The sequence below is a fragment of the Nicotiana tabacum genome, chromosome 19 (genome assembly GCF_000715075.1).
Source record: "Nicotiana tabacum cultivar K326 chromosome 19, ASM71507v2, whole genome shotgun sequence".
Lineage (NCBI taxonomy): Eukaryota > Viridiplantae > Streptophyta > Magnoliopsida > Solanales > Solanaceae > Nicotiana > Nicotiana tabacum.
Window position 1 is genome coordinate 36,914,125 of NC_134098.1, and position 17,936 is coordinate 36,932,060.

The window sequence follows — 17,936 nt, forward strand, 5'->3', positions numbered from 1 at the left end:
TCGGAGAACATGTGATAACAACTCATGTAGAAAAATCTATCTTTGTCAACAATCATCAAATAGAAGTGAAGTCATATGATAGCATGTCAAATTCCACTAATAACTCATTAAAAATACAAGACGGAATTTTAAGAAACATACATATGATCAGAATATCAACCCCATTGCAATACATAAACAACATAAAGAAAGACACCCCCAACTCATCACATAACATCATCAACAATGCCACCCTTATTTCGCTGCATGTGCACATAACAATAAAATGCCCTCCTTATTTCGCCACATGCGTATATCACCACACTTATTTCACCACGTGGGCAACCAAGGAAAATGCCACCCTTATTTTGCCCCACGCTCGCAACAAGAATCATAATCGCACGGCAAAGATCTCGTGCTGACACCCCCAATCAATCCACTCAACATGTCCACATGTGCCACAATTATCACAAAATAATAACACCAAAGTTTCATCAAAGATATAAGCTCACAACTTATCAACAAATTGCACAACGACATGACAATAACATAAAATGCAGGTGTTCAACACATAAAGCATGACAATGGCTAAATCAATGGTAGATATCATGATCATGTAGTCACAAGGTGATTTAAGCATGTTTAATATAAAGTACATCATCGAATTAAGGCATATTAATAGCCTGAGGTCTAATCAGGTCATAAGCCACACCTAGCACCCGTGTATACGCTCGTCACCTCGTGTACACGTCGCTTTTCATATAACACGAATAAGCAATTAAGGCCAAATCCTAAGGGGTATTTTCCCACACAAGGTTAGACAAGATACTTATCTCAAAAAAGCCAAATCAATATTCTAAAAAGTTCTTGCCTCTCGAATCGGCCTCCAAACGGGTCAAATCTAGCCAAAAATAACTCAATAATATCAAACATGGCTATAAAAATCGATTCCAATTAATAAAGATGCGATCTTTATCAAATATAAAAAGTTAACCAAAAAGTAAACTTGGGCTCGCTTTCTGGAACCCGACAAAAGTCATAAATCCCGATCACCTATTCGAAAACGAGTCCCAAAATATAATTTTCATCCAAATCCAACTCCGAGTCGTGGTTCAAAACCCTATTTTTTATTTTAGAAAAGTTTTGTCAAAAAACTCAATTTCTCTCTTAGATTCACCAATCAAGTGCTAAAATCAAGGATGGAATCATGAATAATAATCAAATCCGAGTCAAGAACACTTACCCCAATCCAAGTAGTGAAAATAGCCTAAAACATCGTCTCAATCCGAGCTCCCAATCTCAAAATATGATAACATGAGCTCAAAGTCCGAAAATAAGAACATAAAATATCTGCCCAGCGATACCCTTTGTGATCACGGGAACTACTTCGCGATCGCGAAGAACAAAACCTCAACTGCCACCAGATGACCCTACGCTAACACGACCCTTGCCTGCGATCACGCTTCACCAGCACCCAGGTCTACGCGAACGCGAAGGCTAAACCACCTGCCTTCCCCCGGCTTGACGCAAAGCTACGCAAACGTGCCCTATAGTCACGAACGCGAAGCTTCAGCTCCCCTACAGTCTGTGATCGCGACCTCTACTATGCAAACACGAAGAAAAAAAAACACCAGCTACCAAAACATACTCTGCGATCGTGTGACTCCTTCCGCGATCGCGATGAAGGCACCAACACTAGAAACTCAGCAAATTCCAACATGAGAGAAATGGTCTGAAACCCATCTGAAACACAATCGAGACCCCCGGGACCCCATCCAAATACACCAAGAAGTTCTAAAATACAATAGGCCCTACCCGAGGCCCCAAATCACACAAAATAATATCAAAATCATGAATCGACGATCAAGATCAAGCTCTTAGGTTCATAAACTTCAAACTTCAACCAAGCATCCGATTCAAGTCCCAGATGATATAACGAGCCTATTTCAACTCCTGGAATAATAATCTGAACCCTATAATATGAAAGTCAACTCTCGATCAAGCCTATGAACCTTTCAAACTTTTAACTTTCCAACCTTCGCCAATAGAGCCAAATCAATCTAGGAACCTCCAAATCAAAATCTGGACATACGTCTAAGTCCAAAATAACCATATAAACTATTTGGAACCATCAAAATACCATTTTGGGGTCGTTTATACAAAAGCTAAACCCTAGTCAACTCTTATAACTTAAGCTTCCAACCTTGAAACTAAGTGTTCCAATTCAATCCAAAACCTTTCTCAAACTAAACCAACCATCCCCGCTAGTTACATATCAACAAATTAACATATGTGGAGCATCAAATAGGAGAATGGGGCTCAAATACACAAAATGATTGCCCGGGTCATAACATATAATCCCGGTATATGCATCTACACTCGCCACATCGCATATGCGTCACCTTTCCCAAGCATGTAACACATAACACATAAATTTATTTTAGGAAAAATTCCCTTAAGTTGAGATTAGGTAAGATACTTACCTTATCCGTCTAGCCATCAATCTCAAATCACGTGTAAACCTTGTTATTAACCTTCATTCGCGCAAATCTAAGCCAAATATCATCCAAGGAAGTTATTACAATGCTATAGGAAGCGATCCCAATCAATAAAAGGTTCGATCTTTGAAGAATTTCTAAAAAGTCAACAAAAGTCTACCCGGTCTGCATGTCCAAAAGCCAAAACCAATAACAAATCCCGATGACTCATAACCTACCAAGTTCAAATATGTAATTTGATTATAAATCTGAGTTTAAATTAATGTTCAAAATCTCAAAATATACTATCATGAGTTGTAGACAAAAACTCCAAATTTTTTTCTTTAATTTCATGTTTCAGATGTAAAAATCCACGGAAAAACAAGATATATGATCAAAATTAAGTAAAAATTAGTTACCCTTAAGATATGGGTGAATTCTATCTCCAAAATCACCTCTTCACGTTCTCTAAAACTCAAAACAATGAAAAACATGAGCAAAATCCGAAATTGGACAAATTAAATCCCTGACATCGATTCCTTAATCGAGATCGCGACCTCCCAATTACGCAATCGCGATGCATAAATCAACACCGCCTCCAGTCCCTTCTACGCAAACGCAAAAGACACATCGCGATCGCGATAGCCAACTGACCATTTCTCTCTGCGAACGCGGACAAGCTCACATGACCGCGATGTTGTAGCCAACACTTTGTGATCGCGGTCTCTTCATCGCGACCGCGAAGAATAAAACTTCGCCTTCCAAGTTCCTTCTATGCCATCGCGGCACATGCCTCGCTTTTGCGATTCACTTCACTGACACTAGAAATCAAGAATTCCAAAATGGCACAAAATGATCCGAAAAACACACGAGTCCCCAAAGATCTCGTTCAACCATACTAACTAGTCGTGTACCTTCCACGACATATCCAAAGCCTAAAAAAAAAATAACAACATCAAAAGTAAGAACCAAAGATCAATTCAAATGATGAAACTCTCTTAAGTTCATGAATTCAAACTTCATTAGAAGTGCCGAGTCAACCTGAGCCGCCCAAGGTCTGAACCAAACACACTTACAAGTCTAAAATCATCATACGAACCTACAGGAACCTTCAAATCACCAATCCAGAGTCGTCTACACAAAAGTCAAACTTTGGTAAATTCTTCCCCTTAAAGTTTTCAAATTAAGAATTACTCTTCCAAATCGCTCCCGAACCTCTCGAAAATCAAAAACAATCATGCTTGCAAGTCATAATACATTTTATAAAGCTACCCAAGGTCTCAAATCAAAGAAAAGAATGCTAGAACTCAAAACGGCCGGTCGGGTCGTGAGTTATGGACCAAAAGTGTTAATTTTTTTGTATATATAGAAAACTATTTCTTTTAAGTAATATGAACGAAGGACCAATAAAATGTATTTCCACTCTATACATTAAGGGCCACTTTGATTTTTTTTTTTCCCCTAGTTGTTTCAAGTATTTTTGAATATCAGATTTAAAATATATCTTTCAAACGATAAGTAACTCTAAAATGGTCAAATTGAAAATATTTCACGACTGCTGAAGCTCTTCGCTTGAGCCACCATATACCAGAAGCATTACAAGACGAAGGCAGCTGTTCTGGTTCTTCCGACTCCTCTAGTGTTCAGCTTCAGCCCCTTCACCTCAAATGGCGATTCGAGAGCCCTCATCACTGCTTCTCTTTCTATTAACACTTTCAGCACTTTCTCTCTCATCCGAATCTCGCAGTGATACCAATCACGTCTACCCCCCCTGCGCCGATGCGAAGGTGCAGAGATCCGACGGGTTCAGCTTTGGCATCGCATTTGCTCCAAGAAATTCATTCTTCATCAACAGCAGCAGCTCAGTCCAATTATCTCCTTGCGATCGTAGGCTCTCTCTTTCATCAGCCAACTCTCAGCTCGCTCTCTTCCGCCCTAAAGTCGATGAAATCTCCCTCCTCACCATCAACACTTCCAATTTCTTCCCGGTATCCCTCTCTTTATTTACCTTTCTCAAATTTTGTATATTTAGGGAAAATTGAGGGGGTGCTTTGGCAGATATCAGGGTAGATCTGAAATGGGTTTGTTTTGATTTTGAACGGACTAAAAACTTACCCGCATTGGGTGTTTAAACCAACCCGGCACATGTTTTCAGACACACTATTATCACTAAATCATTGTTAATTAATATACATTCTTACTTTAATTTATCATTTAAGCTGTGTATAAGTTTGACTGGTTATTAGTATTTGAATATCGGGTTCCTATAAACTTTCGAATAGGAAAAGTGCTATAACCATTTAGGTTACTTAGATCATAACATGCCAATTTTAACTATACCTTGGTGTCTTTTTCTTCTAATACCAGAAATACATTGGGGAGTTATTAATGGTGCTACTAGCTGGAAACATTAAATGTTGAAAAATCATCATGTTTATCACGTTACAATAACAGATTTGTGGTGTTATAAATAAACTGTAAAACTATATTTCAATTTTTCTATAATTGGTGATATCCTAAAAGTAATGTTAAAATGTTATTGATAGTATTGCCTTCTGTGGTGTATCTATTTTGGCTGATGCAGAAGTTGGTGTTCCAAAATGTTCTAAATTATAGATCAGTGAAGAATATGTTTTTTCAGTCATAAACCATATATGCCTCTGTCAACCAATGTACATAATTATAGATACAGATATTATATGACTATATTCTGATTTCGATTTACAAGCAACTACAGCTGGGAATTTATATAAATTCTCAAGAAAACATGATGAGAAATGGATAGGAAAATACTTTGAACCAAAAAGAAGAAAAGATAAAATAGACACACAAACTAAACAAGAATTTCTTAAGTTAAGAGGAAAAATGATGAAATGTAGAAGACTAGAAGTACTTTACCTTACTCAAAGACAAACATGATACCAGAAAGTTAATGCTACCTCTTGATAGCATGAGTTAATTGAAGATATTAAACAGAAAGATTAGAGTTAGGCTTTGCCAAAGTGCAACATGTCAATTTTCTTGAAGCATTCAACACATTCATGTTCTAGTGTCACCATTGGGTTTGTTTAAGAGTGAACAAGTTTCTTATCTTTCATAAGAATTAGCATTTATGGCCCATCTAGTTGTGAAAGTACTAGGAGAATTCTTTGGTGAAGTCTTGTAGGCACATTTATGGCCCCTCTTTTTATTTTTTTGGGGTGCAAAGTGCGCGTCCTGGCAAGCCTCCCAACGCCTAGCGCCATTGACGGCCCCGTGGTCTTGGCCGCTCCAAGTGACAAGCGCGCATGTGCCTATGTCGCCCCATCAATAGCCCTCGCTAGCGCCCAGCCACATGCAAATGCCAACAGCGCCCCTCGGCAGGCTGCGCCCCAGTGCGCGCCCGTTGTTAGCGCAATCAACCCATGCCCTGCGGCCAGCGCCGCGCGCGCAGACCCTAATGCTAAAGACAAGGTTGCCGCCAACGGACCTGCTTTTACCTTGTAGGAATCTAAGTCCTTTTTGTTGTAAATATAGAGTAGTTTTACTTCCTGTATTTCCATTATGATTCTCTAGATTATTTATGTCAAATCCTATATCTTTGGTTTATTTTTTTAAGCATTATTTGGGGGGATCAAGTAGTCAAACTTTCAAGCAAGCAAACAATTCTCTGTATTGGTGTCTCTCCCTCTCGACACCGTGCTGCCTTTCTGTAATAGCTTTCATTAATGCAATCAAGCTTTCTTTCATTCTCATTCTCTTTTCTGTCCTCTCAATTGATCTTGACATCGGTTTTCTCGTACGGCACTGACAGTCTCGTCTAGCGTACGGAGGGGACCCCAATTGGCGGATAGTAACTGCATGGACATCGGTTGCTTAGCCTTACGTCGCCTTTCCAAGACATTTCAGGAAGGCGGCGCGTAACAGTTTGTATGTAACACTTAAATTTCGTGCTTTTCTGCAAAAATGTACTTCCATTAGAAATGAAGACAATGCCATCATCCCCGTATGGTTCTATTCTTTGACTTAATATCATTTGGTGTCTTAATGCATTTGTTAGAAACACATTGCAGAGATTGGTAAAAATGGGACTGTCCACGAGCAATACTCGACTTTATAAAATACACTTTTAGTTGTGAAAATAACTAGGAGAATCATTTGGTGGTCTGTAAGCACCATTATGTTTTTTTTGGGTGCAAAATTTTGTTTACATTACATTTGAAGTTTGAGCTTTTGTTTCAAAGTCTACATGTATTTAGTTGCAAAAATTACTAGGATAATTGGTTGGAGCTTGGTGAAGTCTTATTCAAACCTTTGTGTTCTTTCGTTTTGGTGCTAAAGTATGTTAACATAAAGTTTGAATTTCCAGCTTCTGTTTGAAAAATTACATCTTTTAGAAGTGTGGACAATGCCAATACACCCTTAGTAGGGTTTATCTTTGACCTTAACCTCATTTGATGTCTTAATACATTTGTAAGTGCATTTTTAAGTGCCAATACACCCCTGCTCCTCTCCAAAAACAAACGTCAGTAATTTGCAACTGTTAGTGCAGCTCAAGTTCCCCATAGCTTCTATAATGCTTGCGTAAATATTTAAATTCAAGCTATTTCTTGCAGAATATGTTAGACTATTTTTTGAACCTTTCCTATGTACATGAAATGTTGTTTACTGTGATAGATTCCTCGAAGTTCTTTTTGGTTTAGTATTTCTCCTTCCTTTTTATACTTTTACATTTAACAAATTATAATCTTAACATGATTATGAAAGCTGCTTTATTTATTTGGTTCAGCTTTGGCTCTCAACTGCCCTTTCTTCCTGCACCTTCTTTTTGCAGCCTTAACATTCTTTTCATTTTTCCGTTGTTTTCCCTCTTATGGAGGTTATAAGGGAGAGGGGTGGGCTAGAGTGGGTTGTGGAGGTAGGCACTGGTGCTTTAATTGGCTATTCTTCTCTGAGTTGAGGTTTTCTGTCAACTGCTGCATCACTTTTTCTCTTACCTCTGTGGCAAAGCAAATTGCATTTATTAACTTGTCATGAGCTTTTAATTGTATTCAATTCACTGGCTTTGTAGATTCGGTGATATTCGTAGATTATTACTCGTATGTTTCATTTAGCATGTTTGGTATATAGAGGGTTTACAGTTCAATACATTTATGCATCCTCTGATCTGTATTGCTTCTACTGCACAACAGGATTCTTATGGAGGATACATGGTAGCGTTTGCTGGTCGGAAGTATGCTGCAAGGTCTTTGCCAGCTTTTGTTGCTAATAGCACATTCACCATAACAAGTTTTACCCTGGTGAGCAAACAAGCTTTCTGCAAGTTCTTGGCAGCACTCTGATCAAATTTTGTGTTAAAGAAATTTACCATGAATCCTGATATTTTTTATACAGGTACTCGAATTCAAAAAGGGTAGGCTGGAGAACTTATACTGGAAAAGAGATGGCTGTGCATCATGCTCAGGCAACTCCAACTTTGTGTGCCTCAACAATCAGGATTGTGCCATCAGGACTAATAACTGTAAGAATAGAGGTGGTAGTGTTGACTGTAGCCTTGGGATACAACTTACCTTTTCCGGCACAGATAAGCATGAAATGGTCTTCAATTCATGGTATGAGGTGAAGAATCTCCGTCAATACTCCCTCTACGGCCTTTATTCCAATCTGAGAAATTCTCTCACAAGTCAATACAACAAATTTTTCTGATTGTAGTTGATGCTTGTTTATAAAGTACATATTTTTACTTCTTGAGAATGCCTTTTTCTTTCTGACTTGATCATTCGCGGTGTTTTCTGTATCTTGATGGCTTTGTAATTTTTATTTACCTGAATCCATCTGGACATCTTTTGTCAACAGAATTTCTCTTCCCTATTTTGCTAATTTTGGCGGTGGTGGAGCGTAATTGAGATTTTACCTTCAAATACACGATTAAGAAGTCAGATGGTGAATTGTCCCCCTAGTTGGTGGATTTTCTTTTTCTTGTTTCTTCCACAGTTTTGACCAACGGTTGGATTACATGCTTTTTTGTGGGTGCTTGATCTACCTCTCTTTTTTTCCTTGTAATTTCTTTTCGTTTTTTGGGTATCACCAAAAGCAGTAGTACTGGTTTAGCTGAAGGAATGGTATCACCATTCCTTTTTCGTAAGATGCCACCCGTAAATGAAGCATAACCGTGGACGTATGGTCTTTGAAAATGCCGATACACTGCATTTCTTTGGAAGAGCAACTGTGATGTGCTTGACGGATATACTTCCTTCTTGAATGGTATACTTACCAACATCATGAACATGGGTAGAGCTAGAATATGAGTTACGGGTTCGGTCTAACTTATTAGCTTTGACCCAAATTTTATATTTATCTTCATGAATTGCTTCTAAAATTAAGCATATTAAAATAATGCTACCTTCTTCAAAAAACTTATTAGCTTTGACCCAAACCTTATCCTCAAAGTTGAAGAATAATAATACTACTAGAGGAAGTTTTTCCCCCACCTGTGGAAGCATAAGCTATTTGAGCACTTAAATAATTCATCAGTTTCGAAACTACTTAAAGAGGCCCAAGTAGACAATGGCCGCCGGACCTCTTAGGGGCATAGTTTTTTTAAAAAAATATTTAATTCATTAGATTAAAAATGACATATACAAAAGTATAATAGAAAATATTTTTTTGATTTTACAATAGATAAAGTTGAATATATTTTGTTACATGTCGTTTCACAATGTATCGATGTATTGTACTGTATTATATTGTATTATATTGTTTGATAGATACAACATTTGAATAGATTGTATCGTTTGCCGTCGTTTGATGATTTCAGGCACCAATAACATGAAGAATAAACTTGCAACATTAGTAAGAAAAACTAGGATATATAGTAGAATTATTAAATAAAAAATGTAGGGTAAAGGATAAAATATGATTATTTAATAATATGGAAGGGCAAGATGAGAGAAAAAAGGTAACAATGCCACCACACCAAATCCGTCGTTACATAAAGTGACACTTTTCGTCGTTATGTAACAACGTTTTAACAATATGATATAATAAAATTAAAGTAACAATCAAAATAAATATTATATGTAAAGTAACAATACGATACAATACAATACATAACAACATCCAAACAAGCTGTTAAGGAGAAGAGATATGGAGAAGGGCCTTTATATCATTTGCTTGATTTATCCCGGGATGGTTAATCGGGAAAAATACCAAAATTGTAGTATAACTAATCTTAGAATTGCTTATATTAGAAATAAAAATCCAACCAAATATGAAATTAAATAATTCTAGATTCAATCGTGGAATTATTTTTTCATTATCCCATGAACTACACGTCCCCTTAGAATGCTCTGAAATACAAAAAAAAAACTCGAGTAAATACTGAAGTACTAGTTATAAGTTGGTTTAAAATCAACAATATAGGGATAAAAAAATATAATAACAACGTATGATTTAGAGATCTAAATTGCTATTTTCCCTAAAACAATTCTTCTAAAACGAATTCCGAAACCAAATTCCAACGTGCACCAAGGTGCAATTCGAAAACAGAACCTTAATTCAAAGAGGAATCAAAATGGAATTATTTTGCAGTTTGTTTCTTTGAACCAAAAAGAGAAGTTTGGAACTTCTTCATCTTGCGTTTCCAGTTTTCCTTGTAGAAAATGCATGTTTCCCCGTGCAATGAGAAAGCTGTGTCGGATAAGCTGCAAGTTTAACTCATCTTGTCCAAAACCCCTCAATGAAAATAGTGCTCAATGTCTTTTCAGACACTTCACAGTCTCATCATCATCTCCACTTGAAGAACACTATCCTAGTATTCCCCGTACCAGAAGAACCCAACGGCACTATTTAAGCAAACTATTATTCTCGCTAGCTAACTCCGCATTACACTACAAAGAAGTCCATAGTCAAGTGATTGTTTCAGGATTTCAAAGCAATATTTTCCTTAACAACATCCTTATCCAGTCGTATTCACAAGCCGGATGCTTGGTATATGCCCGTACCTTGTTCGACAAAATGTCTAAAAGGGATATAATAACTTGGTCTTCAGTGATTACTATGTATACCCAAAGTGGGTATTATGAGGAGGCCTTATTGGTCTTCTCTGACTTTATAAGTAGTTATGAGGAGGACCCAAATGAGTTTCTCTTGGCTAGTGTTGTAAGCTGTTGTGGACGGTTAGGTAGTGCCGTGAAAGGTGCTCAATTGCATTGTTTTGTGCTTAAAGCTGGTTTTGATCAGTTTGTGTATGTTGGTACGTCTTTAATCGACTTTTACTCCAAGGGTGGAGATATAGGTGCGGCAAGACTAATTTTTGATGATTTGTCCGTGAAGAGTACGGCCACTTGGACCGCAATAATTGCAGCGTGTGCAAATGCGGGGAAGAGTGGACTTTCCTTGCAGCTATTGAGAAATATGTTGGAGACTGATGTTGTTCCTGATAATTATATGGTTTCAAGTATCTTGGGTGCTTGTTCGTCGCTTGAGTATCTTGAAGGAGGAAAGGAAATGCATGCATACGTGCTTAGACGAGGCGCAAAGATGGACGTTACAATGACTAATGTTCTTATTGATTTCTATATGAAGTGTGGTAAGGTTAAGACTGCAAGGAAAGTGTTTGATCAAATGGAAGTTATTGACACTATTTCTTGGACAACAATGATCTCTGGGTACATGCAGAATTCTTCTGACTGGGAAGCCATAAGCATGTTTAGAGATATGAACAGTTTAGGTTGGAGTCTAGACAGATTTGCTTGCAGTAGTGTACTTATCTCTTGTGGCTCGCTTGAAACTTTAGATCTGGGAAGACAAGTGCATGCTTATACCGTGAAAGCTAATGTTGATTCTGATGGCTTTGTGAAGAATAGCTTGATCGATATGTACTCAAAATGTGATTCATTTGGTGATGCAAGGAAGGTTTTTGACTGTATGGTTAATCATGATGTAATCTCTTATAATGCCCTTATTGAGGCTTGTTTAACGCAGGATAGGCTGTATGAAGCTTTTGAACTATTTGCTGAAATGAGAGATAATCTGATTCTTCCAAGCCTTTTGACTTTTGTTAGCCTGCTTGGTGCTTCAGCTTCACTCTTTTCCTTGGAGTTGAGTAAGCAACTTCATGCTCTCACCATAAAATTTGGTTTTTCGGCTGGCATGTTTGTTTGTAGCATCCTAATAGATGTTTACTCAAAATTTTCATCTGTTAAAGATGCAAGGCAAGTATTTAATGAGATGAATGAGAAGGATATTGTTGTATGGAATTCTATGTTGTTTGGGTATATACAACAGTGCGAAAATGAAGAGGCTCTAAAGCTCTTCCTAAAATTGCAGCATTGTTTGCAAAAGCCAAATACGTTGACTTTTGTTGCCCTCATTGCTTCTTCTAGTAACCTAGTAAGTCTCCTCCACGGTCTCCAGTTTCATAACCAGATTGTAAAAGTCGGCCTAGATTTTGATCCGCATGTTACAAATGCACTGGTTGATATGTACTCCAAGTGTGGAAGCTTGGAAGAAGCACAGAGGATGTTTGATTCCGCTCTCCAGAGAGATATCACATGTTGGAATTCTATGATATCCACTTATGCACAGCATGGAGAAGCAAAGGAAGCTATTAATATGTTTGAGAAAATGATAAGTGATGGACGTAAACCTAACAATGTCACTTTTGTGGGAGTGCTTTCAGCATGTAGCCATGTAGGGCTTGTCGAAGAAGGATTGCATCACTTCTATTCCATGTCCAGGTATGGTATTGAACCAGAAACAGAGCATTATGTTTGCATTGTTTCTCTCTTGGGTCGGGCTGGTAAACTGGTTGAAGCAATGCAATTCATTGAACAAATGCCCATTCCACCAGCCGCCATTGTGTGGAGGAGTTTGCTTAGTGCATGTAGAGAAGCTGGTCATATAGACCTAGGAAAATATGCAGCATCGATGGCGATATCTATTGATCCAAAAGACAGTGGATCATATATCCTACTTTCAAATATTTTTGCGTCTAAAGGCATGTGGATCAATGTTAAAAAGTTAAGAGAGAAAATGGATAGCAACGGCGTGGTGAAAGAAACAGGGTGTAGTTGGATAGAAATAAATAATGAGGTGCATTTGTTTATTGCAAGGGACCAAAGTCATCACCAAACTGATTCAATATATTCATTTATGGAACTTCTGATTCGGCATATGAAAGGGATGGGGTATCATCCTGAGGAATGAGGATACTACCTTCTCAAATGAGTAACCTCTGTTTGTCAGCTTTGCTGTGGTACGTGAAGAGTCGTTGGTTGAATCTTATTGAGTTATTTTCTAATGGAAGTTTTCCCTATTTTCTTTTTGGTTTTAGTTTTCCCACTGCGTTTTCTTCTGTTGCAATGATCTATCATCCATCATTACGAAATGCCTCTTCTTTGTTTGTACTTTTCTCTAAGAATAATGACATATAGCATCATCATCTCTTCATCATTCTTCCAGAAGTTTGGATTTCGGATTTAGAGATTCTTTCTGTTCTCACACATTTTCTTATTCATGTGTCAGATATGCTATTTTCAAGAACATAAGTGAGCAAGGTGGTCGTAGATGCCCAAAATGACAATTAGAAGCAAGACATTATGTTAGGGTTCTATTGCTGTCGAAGGGTGAGGCACTTAAGTGTTCCAGTGTAATCATTGAATTTAATACATCTCAGCTTCCGATAAATCGAAATCATGGATGTTAGGAATTATAATTGTTAAGCTTTCTTAAATTCCTTATTCTGGAAATAAATAATTTTTTTTAACTTTATCAAAAAGTTTATTATCACTAAACTTTTTGGTTTCACTAAATCTCATATTGCTTCTAGAAACTATACAGTCAAGTTTTGCACCGAACCTTCTTTGCTCAGAGGGTTTCGAATCAAGCAGGCAGAAAGTATGTGTGGTCACCAGCCCCTGCTTTACATGAGTTTACTACGTGTCACATATTCTTATTTTCTGTCAGACACTAACGGGAGTATAAACGTTGTTAACCTTTAAAAGAGACGACCTACTTAGAGTCTGCCCTTAAAAGTAGCTGCCTTTTCTTTTAAGCCATACTTGGACTTTCAAGTAGGTATACATTCTTAATTCTTTCCTTAGTCTTTAAAATTGGTCAGTCCAAAACTTCGGAAGATAAAAAACTGCTTTTGTTTTTTGATCATGCCTTATATCATTTTCTAGTTTTTAATCTCACTCTCTCTCCCCCTCCCTCTCTCTCTAATTTTTTAGTATTGAAGTTAATGGAAGTACGTTAATGGCTAGCCAGTTCTGCAAACAGCAACCAGTGTCATACTAAGATTAGATTCCTGATATAACTGTTGTGAACCATTTCCCAGTCAGTCTCATTTCGGTTTTACTGGATTCTACAGTTTTGGCATGCTAATTTTTTTTTAAGTTCCTTGGCCTATATCTCAGAATTTAATAAAAAAGAAGTGCCAATATACCTATTGATTATGATATTGCAGTGCTTTCCAGTCTGTATGTCTCTGGGCATGCATATATATATATGACTGGTCATACTTGGAGTAATCATATTTTCTTTTATTTGGCAGTTTTCTTTGTTTGGCAGTGCAACTTTTGCTAGTCAGTTCAGCAACAAAACTGAAACTGTGGACCAAAATGAACAGTTGCAACAATGCATCAGCTCTGAATGGAAGATATTGAAGAATCAGGTGTGACTGTTTCCTCATTATTCTTTCTATGTGGAGCTTATCATATTCCCAGATATTTGGCGAAACTATCTGGCTTTTGAGTAAGTTTCCATCTTCATGTGATGATATACTGCACTTGTTTGGAAGTGGACTAGGAAGCAAATATAATCAGAATACTTTTTTGTTTATTTATTTGGAGAAATAACTGGATTTCATTTGATATGCACTAAGGTGTAAAAAGTATGTAATATATGGGTGTATATAATTTTCTTATTCTTCTCTATCCCTACCCAACTGTCTTTATGAAAAGGTCTTTCTTCCTTATATCAAAAGAATATTTAAACTAAAGGTATCTCGTCACTCCCCACATCCCATTCTATATTATAGATCATCTTCTATTCCTCTCACTCCAGATTGTCTAAAAGAGGCCTCCTAATGATGCTATTCTGAATGTTGCTTCTTTCTCTTCCAACCCGCCTGTCTCCACTACTCTTCTCGGAGTATCCCACTAATATTACATATCGAGAAAAGTAAACTCCACATTAGGATAGCAATGATAAAAATGGTTTCTCTTCACCGCACTCCCTACACATACAATAAAAACTGACAATAATCCTCCTCCCCCGTTGATTATCAACCACTAGAATTGCATTTCATGCTACCCACCAAGTGATTCAAGTTACTATGGCGCCTTTGTACTCCATATTCTATTCTATACCTCTTTCTTACCACATCTTCGTGATATAAGCAAGGAAACACGAAAAAAAGATTAGCAATAGAAAAGAGAAAAAGAAGATTGAAGTTAGGCATAAACTTGATTATAATAGCCAATAAATGGTAAAGAGAACCAAATACCTTCTATTATAGAGTCAAAGTAGCAGCTAATTTTATGAAACCCTAAAGAGGAATGATCCGTCAAAAGGAATGATTCCTCAAACAAGCTCCATTGTAGTTTTCAAGCAACAAAGGCATAGCCAATTCTTACAAGAGCGTTCTAATATCATCGAAGTCTAAAAGGCTAAAGACCCTAACAACAACTATATATACTAAGGGTTACATAAGACATAAATAATTACCTAAAATGACCCTTAGACTACAACTTCAATAAAATAAATTAAATGGGCTGGTGTGGCAATAGCCCTATGCTGTCCAGTGATGGTGTGTGATCGCCACTCGCTTGGGGCAGCCCACTTTGCTCTTTGATGCTTGTTCCTTGGAGCTTCGGTCTTGGTCTTCCTTCTTGAATTCCACCTTTGTGCTGTGAAAACTGCAAAAGCAAATTACCTACTGATGTTGGGCATATTTATTTATGTTCTAAAAACTGCAAAAGCATCCTATTTTTACTGTCCTTTGAGTGTTTTTTCTGTTAAATATGCCCAACTATGCTTAATTGTTTGCTTTTGTGGACTTATGAAGTTATTAACGGCAATCCAGGAACAATTTGAACCAAAATGGATAAAAATGAGGTTCCGGGGAAGTTGCGCTCTACGCAATTATCGCCCACAAAGGACCTGGAGCACAAACAGCTTACACTACGGCATAAGTATAGCGAGGAGCACGAATTTTGAAGCCTGGCCAGCATAGTCTCGGTCCATCATGTGAATATCGGGTAAAGGGAGGCCCCCTGCCAAATTCAAGTCACACTATAGCATGATGGCGCGAGCAGCAGCATCTTTGGATGACCTCGAGAAAAAGCGATTACAGGATAATTGAGTTTAAAGCGCAAGTACCTTGTGAAGGTCATTTACATCCTCGCCGTAGTCGAGCAATAATGCAAGTATGGCGTGAAGAAAGAATTATGGGGAAAAAGCTTTGAGTGTGTTATGGTAAAAATGGGATTTTTACCCAATTTAAAAGCTCCTGAGAAGAATGCAGAGGAAGCAAGAGGCGATTTGGAGCTCAACTTGGTTGTAGAGTTCTTTCTTTTTCCTTCCATCTAATGATTTCTGTATTATTTTGGGAACTATTTGAGATTGTTATTATGGCTACGTGTGCTTAGACTCCTAATTTCTAGGGTTATGGGATCTTGACATGAATGTTGAAGTTTGATGTTTTCTTGATGAATTAATTTCAGTTTGGGTTATTTATTCGGTCTTGAGGCTAATTGTTTGATTACTTAATCACCAATACGACACTATATATGCATTTTGATTTTAACTTGAAAAAAGGATCTTTTAATTGCAATAAGATTGAATAGGACAAGTTCATGAACCTAGGCATTAAGACATGATTCACAAATATGATAGAAATATACTAGAAATATACTATCTGTGTGTGTTGCTTAATCATTAATTACATGAATTTATTATGTCGTTCTTATTACGTCTAATCTCGTAGAAACATAGGGTTTTAAATTACTAAAATAGGCGAATAGAGATTGAAAGATTTCTCTGAGTATAACTAAACATGTAAATTGAGAATCTTACGAAAATGTCCAAAATAGGTTCAAATTTACCAACATCTAACCATTAGTCACAAATTTACCGAAATTAGTCAAGCGCTTATAAAAATTGAAAAATCAGATAAAAATAAGGATTTATTTCCTCCGAGAATCATGCACAAACATCTCCTTCCATATTTTTAAGCGTGATCAGTAACATTAGATGCAAGACGGAAAGGAAATTTCATGAATGAGGTAGCAAACAAGGTGATGAAATATAAAGAAAAAGAATATACAACATTCCAATAACCTAAGCAAAAAGGGACCTTTTTAATGGGCAAAATTGAATTTCATTGAAAACAAATAGATGGGTCAATATACAAAATTTGAGAATAATTGGAGGTGATTTGGATTAGTTTCGAGTCACATATCATCTTCTTCCATGTTCATCTTGTTTACTTCGAATTTGGCTCAATTTTCAATTCAAACCACCTAAAATCTCCACTAGATCATCCCAAAATTGGGATTCACACTCCTTAAGATGTACTCAATCTATTCCAACAATACCCACTCGAAATAAATTTCAATTTTGAAAACCCAAATTTTTGAATTCAAACTTAAGCAATCTTCAATGGCTGTCCAGGGCGTTTTCAGTTGAATTCTTCGACCTAATCCAACAAACTAAGGTTTAATAGTGATTTAACAATTGTGTTTGAAATCATGTTAACTATATTGTTCAAAGGTATACATAGTAAAAATAATGGATCCTTTAAAAACTGACATCAAGTGAAAATTGTTTGGATTAAAATGACATTTGAGCCTTTTAAGGTAGATATTTGTTTTGGGCTAGTTTTGGCTGAAATTGTTTATGGACTAACAATTTGGGTAGTTTTTCCTTACACAAGAATCTTATGGAAACGAAATAAGTTTAAATTTACCAACCTCTAGTCATTAGTTACAAACTTACCAAAACTAGCCAAGCGGTTATAAAAATTAAAAACTCAGATAAATAAGAATTCTTTCCCTCCGAGAATCATGCGCAAAGATCTTCTTCCATATTTTAAAGCGTGATCAGTAACATTAGATGCAAGATAAAAAGAAATTTTCATGGATGAGGTAGCAAACAAGGTGATGAAACATAAAGTAAAAGAATATACAACATTCCAAAAACCTAAGCAAAAAAGGACCTTTTTTACTAGGTATAATTGAATTTTATTGAAAATAAATAGATGAGTGAATATACAAAATTTGAGAAAGATTGGAAGTATTTGGACTAGTTTTAAGTCAAAATTCATAGTTGAAATCGAGTTTATGAATCAAACATGTATCTCACATACTACATGGATATACACAAGAGATACATATTTGATATACAAGTGATACACAAATAATACACTAGCGATACACAGTGAGATACACATATCATCATCTTCCATGTTCATCTTGTGCACTTTGAATTTGGCTC

At 36.8% G+C, this 17,936-nt stretch overlaps 2 protein-coding genes across 2 annotated transcripts; both read left to right on the forward strand.

Annotated features, from left to right (window-relative positions):
- The first annotated feature begins 3,978 nt into the window (after positions 1 to 3,978).
- Positions 3,979 to 8,306, forward strand: LOC107778721 (uncharacterized). Its single transcript, XM_016599007.2, has 3 exons — positions 3,979 to 4,444; positions 7,628 to 7,735; positions 7,830 to 8,306. The coding sequence occupies exons 1-3, from the start codon at positions 4,124 to 4,126 to the stop codon at positions 8,139 to 8,141; spliced, it is 741 nt and encodes a 246-aa protein (XP_016454493.1). The 5' UTR covers positions 3,979 to 4,123; the 3' UTR covers positions 8,142 to 8,306.
- Positions 8,307 to 9,829: 1,523 nt separating this feature from the next.
- On the forward strand, positions 9,830 to 16,189 carry LOC107778722 (pentatricopeptide repeat-containing protein At4g39530-like). Its single transcript, XM_016599008.2, is given in 5 exon segments — positions 9,830 to 12,635; positions 12,637 to 12,693; positions 12,963 to 13,063; positions 13,993 to 14,192; positions 15,526 to 16,189. Coding segments are annotated over 2 exon segments (2,568 nt in total). The 5' UTR covers positions 9,830 to 10,100; the 3' UTR covers positions 12,670 to 12,693; positions 12,963 to 13,063; positions 13,993 to 14,192; positions 15,526 to 16,189.
- Positions 16,190 to 17,936: the final 1,747 nt, after the last annotated feature.